Source organism: Emys orbicularis, chromosome 4 (assembly GCF_028017835.1).
Source record: "Emys orbicularis isolate rEmyOrb1 chromosome 4, rEmyOrb1.hap1, whole genome shotgun sequence".
Taxonomy (NCBI): domain Eukaryota; kingdom Metazoa; phylum Chordata; order Testudines; family Emydidae; genus Emys; species Emys orbicularis.
The window spans coordinates 60,713,506-60,733,606 of record NC_088686.1 but is presented as its reverse complement, the minus strand read 5'-3'; the positions used below and the strand labels follow the sequence as shown (position 1 = coordinate 60,733,606).

Here is a 20,101-nt window from a genome sequence, read left to right as displayed (position 1 = left end):
TTTGTTCTTTTGATATTTAACATTTCAGTCAAATATTTTTAAGTTATATGAAATAATCTATATTTTTGTATGGTCTTTTGTCAGAATAGATTTCTAGCTCAGTAGGTTCTGAAGATCAGTGTGTTGAAACTCAAGCTTCTAAATTCAATAAAGCATCTCAGTGGAATGTGAAAGAAGGTATTATTTTTCAGATGCATTGAGTTAACAGAGCAGTAAAACAGATTCTTAGAAAAGGCAAAGGAGGAGTGAGGAGAGGGAAGAGAAGTGTGTGGTGATGATATTTCAAGAGGGGAATTAAGGAAGGTACAAGAGGGTTGTGGTTTTTTTTAATTTAAGTTCTTTAAATAAAAGAAAAGGAAGGAAAATAACTGTTCATGTAGTGTCAAGGTCAAGAGTTTAAATTTGTGGGTTTGATTCTATCTAGGTTTTCATACTATAGTGATGGATGTGGTCTCTGAGGGTAAGTCTACACTTACCCGGTAGTTCGGCGGCGAGCGATCGAACTTCTGGGTTCGACTTATCGCGTCTTGTCTGGACGCGATAAGTCGAACCCGGAAGTGCTTGCCGTCGACTGCGGTACTCCTGCTTGGCGAGAGGAGTACCGCGGAGTCGACGGGGGAGCCTGCCTGCCACGTGTGGACCGAGGTAAGTTCGAACTAAGGTACTTCGAACTTCAGCTACGTTATTCACGTAGCTGAAGTTGCGTACCTTAGTTCGACTTGGGGGGTTAGTGTAGACCTGCCCTGAGTGCCTGATGCACCTTTCTGGGTTTTGGCAACACAAGGCTGCAGAACCCAGTGGTGGTAAGTGTGTCTGGAGCAGTTTTAGGCAACTTTTACCACATCCATTCCACTATGGCAGGAATGGTCTGATGACCCCAAAGAGGTTTGGATTTGTTCAGTAATTCTACACGTCCAGGCCAGGTGGGAGAGGCACTCTTAGGCATGGAGACCAAGTTGGATTTTAAAGCTGCTTTCCCCTGGCAGAACCACTAATATCCTCCCTTGTGGTGAATTCTTCCCCCCCCCCCCCAGCACAGCTGAGCCCCGGGCTGGGCCCCTGTAAAGGTGAATCTGGTTCCAAAATGTCAGAAAATCAAAAAGTATTATCTATGTGGGATGTGGAAGAGTGTTATTATAATACTTTTCATTACTAGGCTGTTAAATTCATGTCCAAGTATAAAATTGCTACTTGTGATTCCATAGTTAAGGTTGCAACTGTTGTTCCATATCATTGAGGCCAATAACTTTTTAGGAATTAAAAATGGATTACTCATTTATATGGATAACGAGGCCATTCATAGCAAAAAATATATCATTGACTTTTATGGCTCTGTACCAGTTTATGCCAACTGAGGATATGGCCCAGAGTTGTCAAGTAATTCGTAAGGGAGGCACTATGATCTAGTGCAATGGTCTCTAACCTTTTTACGCCCAAGATCACTTTTTGAATTTAAGGGCAACCCAGGATCTACCCTTCCCCGAGGCCCTGCCCCTTCCCCGAAGCCCTGCCCCATTCACTCCATTCCCCACCCCCATCGCTCGCTCTCCCCCACCCTCACTCACTGTCACCGGGCTGGGGCAGGGGGTTGGGGTTCAGAAGTGGGTGCGGGCTCTGGGCTGGGGCTGAGAGGTTTGCAGTGTGGGAGGGGGCTCTGGGCTGAGCCTGGGGCAGGGGGTTGGGGTGCAGGAGGAGGTTTGGGGTGCTGGCTCTGGGAAGGGGGGTCAGGGCTGGGGCAGGGGGTTGGGGTGCAGGAGGGAATTTGGGGTACTGGCTCTGAGGGGGGATCAGGGCTGGGGCAGGGGGTTGGGGTGCAGGAGGGGGTTTGGGGTGCTGGCTCTGGGAGGGGGGTCAGGGTGCAGGAGGGGGTATAGGGTGTGGCTCCGGGAGGGGGCTCAGGGCTGGGTCTTGGGGTGCGGCCTCCCGCCGGGCGGCACTTACTGTGGGCGGCTCCTGGTCGGTGGCGCAGCGAGGCTAAGGCAGGCTTCCTGCCTGCCCTGGCCCCACGCCGCTCCTGGAAGGGGTCAACATGCACCTGTGGCCCCACGTGCTGCCCCGCTCTGCTGGCACCGCCCCCTCAGCTCCCATTGGCCACAGTTCCCCATTTCTGGCCAATGGGAGCTACAGGGGCGGTGCTTGCATGCAGGAGCAGTGTGCCGAGACCCCTGCCACCCCCCCACCCCCAGGGGGCCGCGGGGGATGCACTGGCTGCTTAGTGGCAGCCCTGCTGCACCACCAGAGATCGCGATCGACTGGAACAGTCTCTAGGATCGACCAGTCAATTGCGATCGAGTGGTTGGTGACCACTGATCTAGTGACTAGTAAGCCTTGGATCAGAGTTCTGTTCTGGCTCTATTACATGTTTTCCATGTAACTTTTGCAGGTCATGTCAACTTTCTTCCTCTCTTAGCTCTTCAAATAAGTGGACTTGTGCACATTCCTATAAACAAAGGGGCAATTTGAGTGGGGAATGCCTGCAGAAGAACTATCTTACTAGATCCTGAAATTTCCTTTCAATTTAGAAAAGAAGACCAGACCTGTTCAGAGGCTGATCACAAATATACATTTCTCTGTTGGCATCATTGACAGAGAATCCTGTTTAATTTTGAAATAATGGTAATTTCTTAAGCATATTATTGTTTCTGTCCTCAACTGCTTATTTCCAGATCAAATGTCAAAATGTACCTGAGTTTCCCATCTTTTGGTATCGAAACTTTTTGTTGAGTAGGTAGAGGAACATATTAAAACTTTAGATGCTTTGTAGCATTTTGAAAATGGAGCAGTTTAAAATCTTCTTGATCTCAAAATGACTTAATTTAATAAAAAAATTCAGGACACATTTTAGTTGTTAATGAGATTTACCTCTAAAAATCTGAAAGCATGAGATTTTTTTTGAGTTTCAGCCTTATTATGGGACTGTGGTTACAACCTTTGCTATGGATAAACCACTACCTCCCCAGAATAAATATTACACACCTGCCAAACTAGAACTCTGGTCCTATGTGTCCAGAAACACAAACATCTACCACTACCTTTCTACCACAAAGGAAAAGTTCTGTTATCTTCTAGAACAGGCCTGCACAACTCGTAAAGCGGCGAGGGCCATATTACTCCAAAGAAAACAGCTGAGGGCCGAAACCCCCCGAGCGCCGCCAACCCCCCCATCGCCACCCAGCCCCCCCAAAACACAACACACACCCCCAGCACCGCCCGCCCCACAGAAACAACCCCCCTAGCGCTGCCGAAACACCACCCCCGCCCCGCGCCACCTGCCCCGCGGAAACAAACCCTCCTTCCCCAGCGCTGCCCCACCGAAACAGCAGTATTGAACCTCGGTAATATGTTATAGCGGGCCCCTAAGGTAGTATAATTAAGGTAAAAGAAAAATGTGTTTTTGCTAGAAGTAGAATAAGATCTCCCCCCCCCCACTTTGTAATCAATTGCCCTGTTGAATGAATGAGGTGTGAATGAGGAAGGCGTGGAAGGCAGGCACCTCCAGACAGCTGCAACCCTTGGAGAGGGCAGGGCGGGCTCTAGGATTTTTGCCGCCCCAAGCAAAAAAATTTTTGGCCGCCTCCCCTTTCTTTTTCGTGCCCTTCTGCCCCACCCCAACTCCACCCCTTCTAAACCCCTTCCCCAAATCCCCAGAACCGCCTCCTCCCCTGGCGTGCCGCATTTCTCCTCCCCCATTGCTTCCTGCAGGCCCTCCGTGACCTCCCGCCCTAGCTCACCTCTGCTCCGCCTGCTCCCCCGGGTGTGCCGCCGCTCCTCTTCTCCCCGCTCCCTCTCAGGCTTGGGAGGGCGGAGAAGCGGAGCAGTGGCACGTTCAGGGGAGCAGGCGGAGCAGAGGTGAGCTAGGGTGGGGAGGGGCGCAGGAAGTAATGGGGAAGTAGAGGAACCACTCCCCGCTCCAGCTCACCTCCGCTCCACCACCACCGCCTCCCCGAGCGCCCGCCGCTTGGCTTCTCCTCTCTCCCAGCCTTGCTGCGCGAAATAGCGGTTTCACACGTGGCAAGCCTGGGAGGGAGGGGGGAGAAGCGGAGCGGCGGCGCGTTCAGGGGAGCAGGCGGAGCGGAGGTGAGCTAGGGTGGGGGGGCGCAGGAAGTAACGGGGGGGTAGAGGAACCACTCCCCGCTCCAGCTCACCTTCGCCGCCTCCCCTGAGCGCCCCGCCGCTTGGCTTCTCCTCCCTCCCAGCCTTGCTGCGAGAAACAGTTGTTTCGCACGCGGCAAGCCTGGGAGGGAGGGGGGAGAAGTGGAGCAGCGCCGGGCGCTCGGAGGCGGAGCGGAGGCAAGCTGGGGCGGCAAGGGCACTTTTTCCCCATGCCCCGGAGTCGGCACCTATGATGGCCGGCTCCAGAATGCCGCCCCTAGAAATGTGCCGCCCCAAGCACCTGCTTGTTTTGCTGGTGCCTGGAGCTGGCCCTGAGAGAGGGGATGGGAGCCAGACCAGATCAGTAGAACAGGTCAGCCACCGACTCACCACTCGCCTCCTCAGCCCCCCTCCCCCGGCTCGCCTACTCACCCCCCACCACTACCTACTCGCTCGCCTCCTCAGCCCCCCACCCCTCCGGCTCGCTGGCTCACCTGCCCCACTGCCCGCCCGCTCGCCTCCTCAGCCCCCCACCCTCCCGGCTCGCCTACTTACCCCCCGCCACTGCCCATCCACTCGCCTCCTCAACTCCCCCTCCCCCGCCACCAGCTCACCTGCCCCCCCTGCCACTGCCCGCCCGCTCGCCTCCTTAGCCCTCCACCTGCCCGGCTTGCCTACTCATTCCCCGCCTGCTCGCCTACTCAGCCCCCCTCCCTCACCTGCCGCTTGCCTACTCACCCCCCCGCGGGCCGCACAGTGAGCCCAGGCGGGCCGCATGTTGTGCAGGCCTGTTCTAGAAGGACCTGTATATTTCTTTCCTGCTGTAACCAACCAACAAAAAGCAACATATGCTAGTGAATGGTCCTATTCCTACTGAAGCTGCTGCCAAGTAATTCCTATTGACTGGTGATTATTTTATTAAATGCTTGAAGCTCACATCCTATTTTATATCTAATCTACAGCAAATTCTACCAATCTAGAAAATACTGAAGAGAAAGATATAGATCCTCGGATTCAAGAAGCGATAAAGAAGATGAATAAATTGGACAAGATACTGGCAAAGAAACAATCTAGAGAAAGAGAAATTAAAAAACAAGGCAGAGAAGTGAGGGCAAAACTTTGGGAAGAACTTCAGGTTAGCAATGTGTGGTTTTTTTTTTTTTAAATATTTACCAATAAAACAATATCTCAGAATGCTATCTTATGGAAGGGAACAGTCTAGTTCAGCAGTTCTCAAACTGTGGGTCATGACCCTCTTCAAATGGGGTTGCCAGGGCTGGCTTAGACTTGCTGGGGCCCAAGGCTGAAGCCCGAGCCCCATTGCCCAGGGCCGAAGCCAAAGACTGATGGCTTCAGCCCTGGGTGACGGTTGCTGCTTTGGCCCCCTTGCCCAGAGTGGTGAGGCTTGGGATTTGCCCTCCCTCCCCCCCGGGCAGTGGGGCTCTGGCTTCAGTCCCCCTTCCTAAGGTTGCGAAGTAATTTTTGTTGTCAGAAGGGGGTCGCGGTGCAATGAAGTTTGAGAACCACTGGTCTAGTTTCATGAACACAGTTTATTATTCAATAGTTATTGACTGGTGAAGGACACTGACATGAAAGGGAACAGAAAGAACTGTACATTATTATAATCATCTTATTATTAACCCCTCAGGTCTTGGTTCTCAGCTCAGATTTAGTTGCAACTAGAACCTCCTCTCAAACTCTCAGTGCACACACAAAGCATAGTGCAACAGGGAACTATCCTGTACCAATATCCAGTGCTGTCTAAATTGTGTCTGGGAAGCTGAGAGGAAGGAACTACAGTCAGTCATTCTAAGAAGATGATAAACACTGTCCTAGCATTTCAGAGGAAATTCACAAATGATGTCTGTGTATCTCTTGAGGTTTAGATATTGGTGTTGCAAGGGACACACATCAGGGCAAAGTCAGGCTGTCAGCTGAAGCAAAGGACACTCTTTAGTTTGTTCTGACCAAGAGGCTCATGCCAACACTTTTTGGAAAGATCAGTCAGCAACTTCAGACATATTGCAATGTAAGAAACCCATGAGAATTTGTCATTACAGTTACATAATTGATTCCTGAGGACTCACCACTCTTATCAGTTCTTTGGCAATATGAAGATTCCTGTAACAAATTTGATCTGTGTGTAGGATCTACGATCCTCATAAAACTACTTTTCAGCTTCATGGTTGGTAGGTCTCTTCCTTTTCTCCCTGAAAGTATCTTGCATTCTCATTACCTTGTCCAAAGGGGTTTCAGCACTTAGCATGCTCTCAGTGAAAGCTCAGTTACACATTCTGTCAAACATGGTAGTTCTGTGAACTAAGCTGGCCTCCATCCACAAGGTCACCATAATTTTCCTCATATAATATGAAGTGGTATTGTAGTCCTTTTTTGGATGCATCCAGACATCCAAAGGAAGTAGACATGTATAAGTTAGATGTGAACAGAACCTACAGAGGTGATTATAACAAAGGCATTCAAAACCTTTGGTACAACTTCTCCCATTACTATGCACTCTATGAAAAGAGCAGCAATTTTTGTTGGCAGAGAAATCACGACTTATGAGGATGTCTGATAGAGCTGGCCAAAACTCAGGGGTTTTGGTTTGCCAAAAATGTTGGTATTTTGCAATTTGCTTTTGGTCTGATTCAGAGCAAAACCAGATTTTACAGAAATTTCTCCCAAAACAAAACAACGAGGCATCCTTGTGGCACCTTAGAGACTAACAAATTTATTGGGCATAAGCTTTTGTGGGCTATAACCCACTTCATCAGATGCATGGAGTGAAAAAAAGTAGGCAGGTATAAATATACAGCACATGAAAAGATGGGAGCTGCCTTACCAAGTGGGGGGTCAGTGCTAACGAGGCCAATTCAATCAGGATGGATGTGGCCCATTCCCAACAGTTGACAAGAAGGTGTGAGGCTCAACAGAGGGAAAATTATTTTTTTGTAGTGACCCAGCCACTCCCAGTCTTTATTCAGGCCTAATTTGCAAAGTTTGCAAATTAATTCCAGTTCTGCAGTTTCTCATTGAAGTCTGTTTTTGAAGTTTTTTTCTTGAAGAATGGCCACTTCTAAGTCTGTTATTGAGTGTCCAGGGAGATTGAAGTGCTCTCCTACTGGTTTTTGAATATTACAATTCTTGATGTCTGATTTGTGTCCATTTATTCTTTTGCATAGAGACTGTCCGGTTTGGCCAGTGTACATGGCAGAGGGGCATTGCTGGCACATGATGGCATATATAACATTAGATGTGCAGGTGAATGAGTCCCTGATGGTGTGGCTGATGTGGTTGGGTCCTCTGATAGTGTCGCTAGAGTAGATATGGGGACAGAGTAGGCAACGAGGTTTGCTGCAGGGATTGGTTCCTGGGTTAGTGTTTCTGTTGTGTGGTGTGTAGTTGCTGGTGAGTATTTGCTTCAGATTGTGGGGCTGTCTGTAAGCGAGGACTGGCCTGTCTCCCAAGGTCTGTGAGAGTGAGGGATCATCCTTCAGGATAGGTTGTAGATCCTTGATGATGTGCTGGAGAGGTTTTAGTTGGGGGCTGTAGGTGATGGCTAGTGGCGTTCTGTTACTTTCTTTGTTGGGCCTGTCCTGTAGTAGGTGATTTCTGGGTACCCTTCTGGCTCTATCAATCTGTTTTTTCACTTCCCCTGGTGGGTATTGTAGTTTTAAGAACGCTTGATGGAGATCCGGTACGTGTTTGTTTCTGTCTGAGGGATTGGAGCAAATGTGGTTGTATCTTAGGGCTTGGCTGTAGACAATGGATCATGTGATGTGGTCTGGATGAAAGCTGGAGGCATGTAGGTAAGTATAGTGGTCAGTAGGTTTCCAGTATAGGGTGGTATTTATGTGACCACTGCTTATTTGCACTGTAGTGTCCAGGAAGTGGACTGAGGTTGATGGTGAGGTGGAAATAGTTGAAATCCTGGTCGAATTCCTCAAAACCTCCTTCCCATGGGTCCAGATGATGAAGATGTCATCAATGTAGCACAAGTAGAGTAGGGGCACTAGGGGACAAGAGCTGAGGAAGTGTTGTTCTAAGTCAGCCATAAAAATGTTGGCATACTGTGGGGCCATGCGGGTACCCATAGCAGTGCTGCTGACTTGAAGGCATAAATCGCCTCCAAATCTGAAATAGTTGTGGGTGAGGACAAAGTCACAAAGCTCAGCCACCAGGTTTGCCGTGACGTTATCGGGGATACTGTTCCTGACGGTTTGTAGTCTATCTTTCTGTGGAATGTTGGTGTAGAGAGCTTCTACATCCATAGTGGCCAGAATGGTGTTTTCTGGAGGATCACCAATGGATTGTAGTTTCCTCAGGAAGTCAGTGGTGTGTCGAAGATAGCTGGGAGTGCTGGTAGCATAGGGCCTGAGGACAGAGTCCACATAGCCAGACAATCCTGCTGTCAGGGTGCCAATGCTTGAGATGATGGGGCGTCCAGGATTCCCAGGTTTATGGATCTTGAATAGCAGATAAAATACCCCTGGTCGGGGATCTAGGGGTGTGTCTGTGTAGATTTGTTCCAGTGCTGCTTCAGGGAGTTTCTTGAGCAGATGGTGCCATTTCCTTTGGTACTCCTCAGTGGGATCAGAATTTATTTTCGGAAACACGAAAACATGATGATCTTGAATGGAAATATATGAAATTAACATTCTTTTTAGTTTCACCATAGCAGTGGCGAAACTGACAAGAATGTCAAGTTTTCTCAGCTGCTGCCTGGGCTCTCCAGCACAGATCAGGTGTGTCTAGTAGAGTGTCCTCCCAACCCCCAGACAATTGATTCTCAGTGTTTTTGCCCAGCCAGTCCCAATCTCACCATTTTTCATGTCCCAATCTATTTCCTGGTGTGGAGCATGCTCACTTGCTCTGTGGTGATGGCACCATGCACTGTCCAATCACATGTAGGAGCTGTGAGGGAATAAGTGCACACAGACTCTTTGGAGATTTTAGCTGCTAAACCCTAAGAAGTCTCTGCTGAGCATGTGTGGACTGAAATTTTTCAAAGACTTATAACTTGGCCCAACAATAAAAGGTACATTCCTGACAAAAAGCCCACCCCTTTCAAGTCCCTGCTCCAATGTGTGGGAATACTAGAGCTTCTCACCAAAAAGGTCACCAGAATTTTGTTAACATTACAGAACATATTTTTCCCAAACCTCATTCTCAGAAATGAACTATTTTGGCTGAAACTTTTTCCAAAAAATCAGCTTGAAGTCTGGGAAATTTCAGACCAAACAGTTATATTTAGGCAAGGTTATGAATAGGTGAAAATAGAGTCTTATATTGGGAAGTGTCTTGCAATGTTAATAATAGGCAGTGCTACCAGCCCCGCATATAATATGTATAAAATTTGGTTTGAAATGGTAAAGCAGTATATGCAATGTAAATCATACTGCAAGTCTACCAGGATTCAAATGTATGTATGTATAAAACTATATAGTAGTTCCTACAATCCATATATAGATGATGTACAATAATTCTAAGAGTATACAGAACTTAAAAATCTGTGCTACTTTCATAAATGCTCAGAGGGTCTAAGACATTCAAATCACGCAAAAAAGTAAGAGAAAAACAGTAAGAAAATAATGTTTACCCAAAAGCTTGATTGACAAAAAAGGCTTTTGGTGTGTGATCTGAAGTTTGCTAGACTTGGGGCTCTGATAGGTCATCAGGAAAAGTATTTTACTGTAATTCCAATCTGATCATATATTTGCTGCCATCTTATATTTTCATACTTTCCCTCTTTTAAATAGTCTGTAACCTCACTAAGTGCTTCAGGAACTCAAGAGGAGATAGAAAATACAAACAAATTTTTAGCTTTGACCTCCTCATTGCAGGAGACCATTGGTAAGTGAGTAAAACAGGTAAATGATAAATATCTCATAAGATTATTGTATATGTTGATTATAGCTGTATTTCTGTAAGTTCTAAGATATCACTACTATTAAAATAGAATAAAATGTTTTCCATAACAAGTGCAGTTTTAAACTTTTATCAATAAAATAGTCCTTACATGTAAAAACTTGTAGAGACAATTTTTCTAAACCTCAAACTGAATAAAAAGTATTTTTGCTGCTGCACATGCCTTCACAAGGCAGTATTGCTTTACAGATTTTTCTTTGCAATAATTCTGCAGTATTTCAAATGACTGGGTAGCCATGAAGGTTTAACTAAGTAGAAGCAAGATAGGAGAAATGTGAATAACTTATGTCTGTGATAGATAAATCAGGGCTGATGTTAGAAAAAAAAATTCTAAGCTGCTTTATAGACTGAGTTGGCGAATCCCATTTTATTGTAATCAGTACAGAACCCTGTATTTGTCTTCAGAATCTAACTATTGGCAATTTTATCTTCATTTTTTATCCCTCACATTTACATTTTGACCTTTGATCCCTAGCCATTCAGCCTTGTCTGAAAATTCATCAGCAAAGCTAAACATTTTTAAAAGGCCCTATCCAGCAGAGCAGATATATGGTCTCCTGCGGTGTGAGGCTGTGGCCATAACTATCCTATTGAAAAGGAAGGTTGGCCCAGCAAATGTTCTGAATACGCTGCTTCTGCTTCTCAGGCCTGGTCCACACTAACCCCCCACTTCGAACTAAGATACGCAACTTCAGCTACGTTAATAATGTAGCTGAAATCGAAGTACCTTAGTTCGAACTTACCGCGGGTCCAGATGCGGCAGGCAGGCTCCCCCGTCGACTCCGCGTACTCCTCTCGCGGAGCAGGAGTACCGGCGTCGACGGCGAGCACTTCCGGGATCGATTTATCGCGTCTAGACAAGACGCGATAAATCGATCCCAGAAGATCGATTGCTTACCGCCGGACCCGGAGGTAAGTATAGACGTACCCTCAGAAGGAATGACTTTAAAGTACTGTAGAAAGAAATCTGGAAAATAAGTGTCTGCTTTACTGAAACCAAGGATATTTAACCTACAGCCTATAACACTCTTTACCTGGGCTACTCCTGAACATTTCAAATGGAACTGGAATTCCAGTGCATTGAGATTCTATCGTACAGCACGCTAAGTAAACCTCTGGTTACAACAATAATCAGATTCAGAGTTTCAAAAATATACCTTAATGAATTTTAACATTCCGGTTATTAAATTCAGGGTCAGAAAGCTTTTTGAAGACACACACAGCATTCTGTGGGGTAGTTGGCTATGCAGCGTTGTTACAAAGAATAATTTAACAATAACTCTTTTGCATTTAAAATGCAGCAAATACACCTGCTTTGCTCTTACCACCTTTGATTTTGACTGTGCTTTGCACTGAATTACCTTGGCAATGCTTATATTGCTCTCAAATGTATTAATTGTTTTGTCCAGCTCTTAAACACAGACTTTTTCTTTTTGGTTGGGGAAAGATTTCTTGGAGTACAAATTTTTGACCTCTGTAATCTAAAAAAATATTTCATCCTCTTAAATAAAAGAATAACCAAAAGTTGTCTTTTGGTAGCCTGTTGCACTGTAGAATTTTGATTCTCACCACCTCGTGCATTCCAAACTTAAAAATATTATATTATTGGCTGTTACAAAATTTAATGAGAGAATCTTTACTTGGAATCATCTTGGATTATAATTGTTTCTTTTCCTATCACAATGGTTTTTTTTGTATAGTTGTCTGATCATTAACGTTTGACTTGTTGTGACTTTGTGTAGTTTTATAACTGAATTATACCATTCTGTGCTGGACTTTTTGAAAATGGTAAAGAAGTATACACAGGAGAAGAGGATTTTTACATCAATAACTGCATAACATTTATTTAGTTTACTGTTCAGGGGCAAAAAACACAAGATTTACAAATCAGCTTTACAGCAATTTAAAACTGTCCAGTAGGTGTCAGCATCTAATAAAAAGAATATGCTTTACTAGGTCTCTTAACCTTTAAAATATGGAAAGAAAATTTGTTTATGAGGTTATTATTAACAAACTCCACACTGCACTTTTCTTTTCCTTTTTCTTTTCAAAGGTAACTACTGCTGTATGGGTCATGTGGATTTTGATGCATGGCATCAGGACAGCTGTGTGCATAGTGTAGATTTTTCCAGGGTCCTCCTTGCCTCAAGGTTTTATGCAGTATGTTAATACTTTTCATTCATCAGGTCATTTTGTATGATTGGCAGCAGAGGAACTTTCCCTGGTTGAAAATAAAGAAATGAACGTAATTAACTTTGTCTTTTAGTGCTTGAATATTTAGTTTTTATTTTATTTGATGACAATAAATGATGCAAGGAAGGCTGTTTTGAAAATATTCTGTTTTCAAAAGAGTCATTAAAGTATCAAATGCCAGCTACATCTACAAAATCACTTATATCCAGCCACTTTTGTCTCAACCTCTCTAGCAGCAGAAACACATCTGTCCTAATTGTGGCAGAAATTAGACTCTGCAGCTATAAAACTCTCATTCGGTTGTTACGAAATGACAATCATCATCATGCTTTCAGTTGAGAAGGATAGTATTAATTTGTTGTTTAGTTGATATTCGTTATATCTCTTAAATGTACGCAGATTCTTACAGTATGTGCTCTTTAAGTGTGCACAGATTGCAGAGCGGCCAGTGAGGGGCTTCTCCTTAACCTGCACTCTGGCTAATTCTTGCCAGGAGCATGACTAACACTTGGAGTACTTGAAGCAGCTCTTGAGCACTGGGATGTTTGGTACCCATTTCTCCCAGATTACACTCCTGACAGAGGCCAGTTGGATTTCTGACAACTTGGGCATAGCTAGACACCCGCTGTGAAAATCCCCTGGGCACTTAACTTTCAATTGAATCTCTAGATGATTCCCCAAATGGCTACTCATGTCTACTGAAGCTTTTGAACATTTTGGCCTTAGGCTGTATCACTTACGTATAATTACCAGCCCTATAGAAGCCTGCAAATGCATCAGAAGAAAAAAACGTGTAATCCCATTTACTCAAAACCTCTATCAGACTTCATAGATACATCAGAAGTGGTATAATACATTTTGATATTTTCTTCCAATCTTACTTGCCCTTGTTCATAATGATTCTTTTACTCACATATTGACTCCCTTACTCACCTCTCTTCTTTTCTTTTACTCCATCTATTCTATCTCTTGTAAAATGTTTTATTGTATTGTTGTAACTACTTGAAGAAAACCAATAATAAACCTCTATGACTCTTGCGTATCATACTTGGAGAAATGTACGTAAATCATACTGTTAAGTCACAAAAATTTGCTTTAAATAAGTATTCAACAATTATTCAATACACTTCTAATTAACAGATCCTTCCCGTTCTGAAGAAGATGAAATATTTATTTCAGTATTTCACACACAAATTAATTCAGAAGATTACGACCGCAATGAAAAGCAAGCTGTACAGGGTAAGCCCTTATTACAGTTCTATAATTATGTAATGAGCTTTTGTATTCTGGATTTGAACGAGTAAAATGTTCCAAAATATCAAGGCTGAAAGGGAAGCATTATGTGCCATATAGATGTTAGAAAACATAACATTCCCATAATGTATGGAATATAAATAGGTAATACAAGCTTACACCCTGATTGAAAAATTTAGGAGTTTATCAACAATGTGGTTCTTTTTGGAAATTGTATAAAATTTATCACTGATAATCATAGGATCGTAGAAATGTGTAGCTGAAAGGGTACTCTAGTCCAGGGCCTGCACCGAGGCACCACCAGTTAAAACCTAGACCATCTGTGACAGGTGTTTGTCTAAACTGTTCTTAAAACTTGATGATGGTGATTCCACAACCTCCATGGAAGCCTATTCCAGAGTTTTAATATCTAACATAAATCTTCCTTGCTGTAGATTAAGACCTTTACTTCTTTTCCTAATTTCCGTGGACATGGAGAACAATTGATCACCATCCTCTTTATAACAGCCCTGAACATGTCTGAAGACTTTTAGCAGGTCCCTCCTCAGTCTTCTTTTTTCATGACTAAATATGCCCTTTTATTTATTATTATTTTTTTTTTAACATTTCTTCCTAGGTCAGGCTTTTTAAACCTTTTCTCATTTTTGTTGTTCTCCTCTGGACTCTCTCCAGTTTGTCCACATCTTTTCTGAAATGTGGTGCCCAAAATACTCCAGCTGTGGCCTCACCAGTGCCGAGTAGAGCGGGGCAATTACCTCCTGTGTTTTATATATGACACTCCTGTTAAAACACCCCAGCATATTAACCTTCTTTGTAAATGCATCATGGTGTTGATTCATATTCAATTTGTGATGCACTGTAACCTCCAGATCCTATTCAGCAGTACTACCACCTCATCAGCTATTCCCCATTTTGTAACTGTGCATTTGATTTTTCCTTCCTAAGGGAAGTACTTTGCACTTGTCTTTATTGAATGTCATCTTGTTGAATTCAAACCAATTCTCCAGTTTTTCAAGGTCATTTTGAATTCTAATCCTGTCCTCCAAAGGGCTTGAAACCCCTCTTAGCTTCGCGTCATCTGCAAATTTTATAAGCATACTTTCCACTCCCATGTGGAATCCAGCTATATATTATCTGCCACCTAGTTTGACCAAACCATTGATAACTACACTTTTGAGTATGGTCTTTCAAATAGTTGTTCTCCAGCCTTATAGTAATTTTATCTAGACCATATTTCTCTAGTTTGCTTATGAGAATGTCACGTGGGACTGTGTCTAAAGCCTTACTGAAATCAAGATATATCACCTCTACTGCTTCCCCCCATTCACTGGGCCAGTAACTCTGACAAAGAAGGAAATTAGGTTGGTTTGGCATGATTTGTTCTTGACAATCCATAGTGGTTATTCCTTATAATCCTGTTATCCTCTGGGTGCTTACAAATTGATTGTTTAATAATTTGTTCCTGTATCTTTCCAGGTATCAAAGTTAGGCTGACTGGTCTGTAATTCCCCAGGTACTCTTTATTTCCCTTTTGAAAGATAGGTACTATGTTTGTCCCTCTCCAGTCCTCTGGCACCTCACCTGTCCTCCATGAGTTCTCAAAGATAATTGCTAATGCTTCTGAGATCGCTTCAGCTAGTTCTTTAAGTACCCTAAGGTGAATTTCATCAGGCCCTGACAGCTTGAATACATCTAACTTATCTAAATATTCTTTGACCAGCTCTTTCTCTGTTTTGGCTTGTGTTCCTTTCCCCTTGTTGTTAATATTAATTGTGTTGAGTATCTGATCACCATTAACCTTTTTAATGGAGACTGAAGCAAAATAGGTGTTAAACACCTAAGCCTTCTTGATATCATCAGTAGTTAGCTTTCCTTCCTTGCTAAGTAGAGGACCTACACTTTCCTGTGCCTTTCTCTTGCTCCTAATGTATATAAAGAACCTGTTCTTATTGCACGTTATGTCTCTTGGTAGATGTAAATCATTTTGCCTTAGCCTTTTTGATTTTGACCTACATGCTTGTGCTGTTCTTTTGTATTCATCCTTACATTTGTCCATGTTTCCACTTTTTGTAGGATTCCTTGTTGATTTTCAGGTAATTAAAGTGCTCCTGACTGAGTCATACACTTACTATGAGGCACCATCTTCCCTTAGGTGTGCAATTAGTAGGCCTATGCTCAAGAAACTCTCTCTCAAATCTGGTAGTTGATGCAAAGTGCAGTATTACCCAGTCTCTAATGTTCCTATTTTGGGTCAAGGTTCTCTGGCCCTATTTGATGTCTTCAGACTTCCTTAATCTTCTTCAGTTTAGTGTTGTTTTGTTTTGTTTTCTATTAAACTGATTATGGTACAGACTGCACTTGTCTTGATGTTTGAGGATCTCCTGACAAAGATCAGACATCCTTGCTAGTTCTTTTAGGTTTGTCTGTTGTTTTGATGCTATTGCTTATGAGATACTATTGTGGCAGGCATCAGTTCAGATAGATTGAGTTGTGTTTCAGTGTCTGTATTCTTCCATCTCTGTGAGATTCCAGTGGGTGGCATTGGGCAGTTGCTTATTTACTCAAAAGGTTATTTTCAGCATGTATACATGACCACAAGGGGAGTAGTGAAATGTTTTAAGTTGCCGTTGCCACCAGTATGCCAATGACGCTCAGCTCTACAAGCATATTATGTGATTCAAAGTAACCTGGTTTCTTGGTGACTGGCCAAGATGGGGGGGTTGGACGAGAGGGATTTGGCTAGAGATTGTTCACAACGGGAGAGATGAGGTGTGTGTTTGTTGGGGGGGTGCACTAAGGAGGAGGTGATATTTGCTGTTTCTACTCAGGCTTCTTGTTATTGTGGATTGGTTTGTAATCTCGAGGTCCGTTGCATTCTTGGGTTCTGCTGCCTGGGTTCCCAGGTAGGAGCCAAGATAGGCCCAGAGCCAGTGAAGCAGAGAAGACTGTGCTTGACTATAAATACTTGAGTAGTCCCATTAATGGGACTATTTATGTGTTTAATTTTACATTTAATCCAGTTACATGCTCTGCTGGATTGGAGCCATAGTCTCTTTCCGCTGGTCCAGACATCAGGTTGCAATCTTTCCTCTTTGATGCATTCCTTGCCACAATTATCCATGTCTCTGTCATTCTGCATTAGATGTTCTATGTGAGTCTACCTTTGAAGGCCATTCAGACTTCGGCTAGCACAGAATGCGGTGTTAAGCAGTGTTTCTTATATGACACTTATTATACCTGTGCTTGTAGACTGCACTGGCTTCAGGATGCAATGCAAAGTGTTCATTTTTATCTATAAAACCCTGCATGCTCTGGTTCTTGGTTAGCTTCAAGGTAATGTCTCTCCTATGCTCTGTGATAGCAATTAAGATAGTTTGGGATGCTTTTTCCTACTAGGCCCTAGATTTGAACCCTGGCGGGTTGGAGGCAATTTTTCTTCAAGGGGGAGGCCCTCCACTTGGGAATTCACCTCCTTCATTGGTATTTGCACAGCCAGAGTTCGTTTGACCTTAAAGAACGTTGCACAGCCTCTATATATACTAAGACTTCTGTGCAGAGGAGTGGGTAGAACTTCTTATATGAACTTACTTTTAGTTGCCTTTTTTGGTCAGATTGCATATTCTTTAATTTGTGATATTTTTAAATGTAATGTATGTGCTCCTAGAGGCTGTGATAGTTAATCTTTTTATAAATCCAATGATAAGTAAGCACATTCTAGTTTTATAATCAAATAATCCCCAAACTTGTGTCTAACCCCAGGATCAAAGAAAAAAAAAAAAGAACTATTATGTATGCAGGAGAACAGATCAATTTGTGAAATTTATAGGACATTAAATTTGATTGTTTAGTTTGGTCATTTATAAATCTTTGAATCTGGATCATTCCAAAGTCATGAAAGAATTACCACTTTAAAATTATTAGACATCTCTGAATGGCACATACCATATATTGTCTTCTCATATGGTTTTTGGAGAAACTGTATTCAGAAAACATTAAATCTGAAAATAGCTTGAGGGTGAATTAAATGTTCAGTGTGCTACTTTCTAAATAATCTGATCTGCTTATAAGAACATATCTTTATATGATCACACATAATATATTTAAGACTGTTACTAAGAAACCATGTTTGTTTCATAACTTGCAAAGATTTAAGGTGAGTTTTAAAACAAAAATTGTTACAACAAGGGACTGTAGAACATCAAAGACCTCATCTGTTTTTCAGCTGTTTCATTTAAGAAATCTGCTTGAAATATCCCCAAACAGTTGCATGCTTTCCCAAAAAATCACCACTTAATTTATCTAATACTGGTGATATAGTTCAAACAATAAGAGGTTTAAAAAGAATGGGTTTAAAATCATGGCAATGTGTCTAACATTTTTGAGGTCAAATCTCCATAAAAAATATTTTGGCCTTCACAAAACTATAATCTTATATAAGAAATAACTTTGCTAAATGGGGACCCTGAAAAACTTGCATTTGCCACATTTAACTGTTGAAATGGTTATGATAATAGTTTCTAATGGTAAATATAGGTAATACTTCCAATACTATAAATATAATAAATAATAGTGAAAATAGTAATTATTGATTTTGTCTATTGGAGAGGCAACAATCACATTTTTGCAACTGTTTTTTTTTAACTACAGACCATCTAAATGAAATTGAAACAAGTGGCTCACTGAAAATAACAGGAAAAACACATCATAAAAGTGACACCAGAAATAAAAATACTCAAGATTTTATTAAAAAGAACATCGAGGTATGTGTTAAGGCCTAAAATTACTAAAAGATTAGGGAGTTACTGATGTATACTAAATACATTGACAAAAAATATATATGACAGTGTACACACTTCTACAAATAGGTTGCTTTCTTGATTAAGACACATCCTATTATTAATTCTGTAAAAGTTAATCCAGATTAAATGAACAACATTATACTACAGAAATTTGTTGCTCATTGCAAAGTGCTGCTGAGTATTCATCCTTCACTGGTTGCCCAAATTTGCAAATTAGGTCCCCATTTCCCCATTTGCTTTTAGATGGTCATATAACAATGAGAAAGTTTATATTTTCCAATCTGTGCCTGGCCACAGCCCATACATTTTGTAGACAAGTACTTCTTTATAACCTGTTTCTAAAAAAATCAAAAGCGATGTTTGGTGTTCTTAAAAGATAATGGGTGGACACTGAATGACTTGAAATTCTCTATCTACAGAACAGTTATAGCAAAGGCCATGGCACAGCAACGTGTCCTATACCATTCAGCCAGTATTTCTCAACCCTAATGGAGAGGAGCAACTTACTGCTATCAGAGGGCAGTTTACTTTCCATGCATCATTTAGTTCTTGACCCATCTGCTAACATTCTCTGCAACAAGGTTGTGGTAGAGTTTTTTTTGACGTGTGCACACTTCTGTGCCATGAACAGGAATAAGAATACTAATTTACTTCCTACAGGCCACCAGATTTGTGAGTGGTTTCGATCAGCTAGGTTTTGGGTTTTAACTAGTAGCACAGAAATGAAAACCTGTTTTCCATTGTCAGTATTCTGAGCAAACCCAGTTTTATAGTTTTATTTTTAATGCTTTCTATCCATAAATACTTCAGCTGGCAAAGGATTCAGGGAGCCAACTGGTTATGCTACCGGAAGAGAAGAAAAGATTGGTTGAACTGTTGAAAGATATAGAAGACAATGGCAGTGAACTTCAAGGCATTGAGGTATGATGATTTTAATTTGCACTGATTCATGACCGGATTTTCATGGATGTTTATGATATGGCAAAGGAGGTAAACGGTGAGTTTACCTCAAAGTTTGCAGATGATACAAAATTACTCAAGTTAGTTAAGTCCAAAGCAGACTGCGAAGAGTTACGAAAGGGTCTCACAAAACTGGGTGACGGGGCAACAAATGGCAGATGAAATTCAGTGTTGGTAAGTGCAAAATAATGCACATTGGAATATATAATTCAACCTATACATACAAAGTGATGGGGTCTGTATTAGCAGTTACCATTCAAGAAAGAGATCTTGGAGTCATTGTGGATAGTTCTCTGACAACATCTGCTCAATGTGCAGTGGCAGTCAAAAAACCTAACCACGTTAGGAACCATTAGGAAAGGGATAGATAAGAAGACAGAAAACATCATAATGCCACTATGTAAACCCGTGGTATACCTACCCCTTAAATACTACGTCTAGTTCTGGTTGCCTAATCTCAAAAAAGATGTATTAGAATTGGAAAAAGTACAGAGAAGGGCAACAAAAATTATTATGGGTACGGAACGGCTTTCATAAAAGAAGAGGTTAAAAAGACTGGGGCTGTTCATCTTAGAAAAGAAACAACTAAGGGAGGATAGGATAGAGCTCTATAAAATCATGAATGATGTGGAGAAAGTGAATAGGGATATGTTGTTTACCTCTTCACAAAAACCAGGGGTCACCCAATGAAATTAAAAAGCATCAGGTGAGTACTTCTTCACAACACAATCACCCTGTGGAAATCATTGCCAGGGGATGTTGTGAAGGCCAAAAGTATAACTGGGCTCAAAAAAGAATTAGGTAAGTTCACAGAGGCTAGGTCCATCAATGGCTATTAGCCAAGATAGCCATGGATGCAACCCCATGCTCTTTGT

The 20,101-nt window shown here is 42.5% G+C and overlaps 1 protein-coding gene across 1 annotated transcript in view; it reads left to right on the top strand.

Moving 5' to 3' along the window:
• The window catches only part of FSIP1 (fibrous sheath interacting protein 1), a 170,512-nt gene that overhangs the window by 11,448 nt on the left and 138,963 nt on the right, over window positions 1–20,101 (top strand). Inside the window, exons 4-8 of the mRNA XM_065404378.1 lie at window positions 5,055–5,227; window positions 9,852–9,945; window positions 13,354–13,452; window positions 18,115–18,227; window positions 19,077–19,187. Coding sequence (XP_065260450.1) covers window positions 5,055–5,227; window positions 9,852–9,945; window positions 13,354–13,452; window positions 18,115–18,227; window positions 19,077–19,187 — 590 coding nt within the window. The remainder of the gene's footprint in view (window positions 1–5,054; window positions 5,228–9,851; window positions 9,946–13,353; window positions 13,453–18,114; window positions 18,228–19,076; window positions 19,188–20,101) is intronic.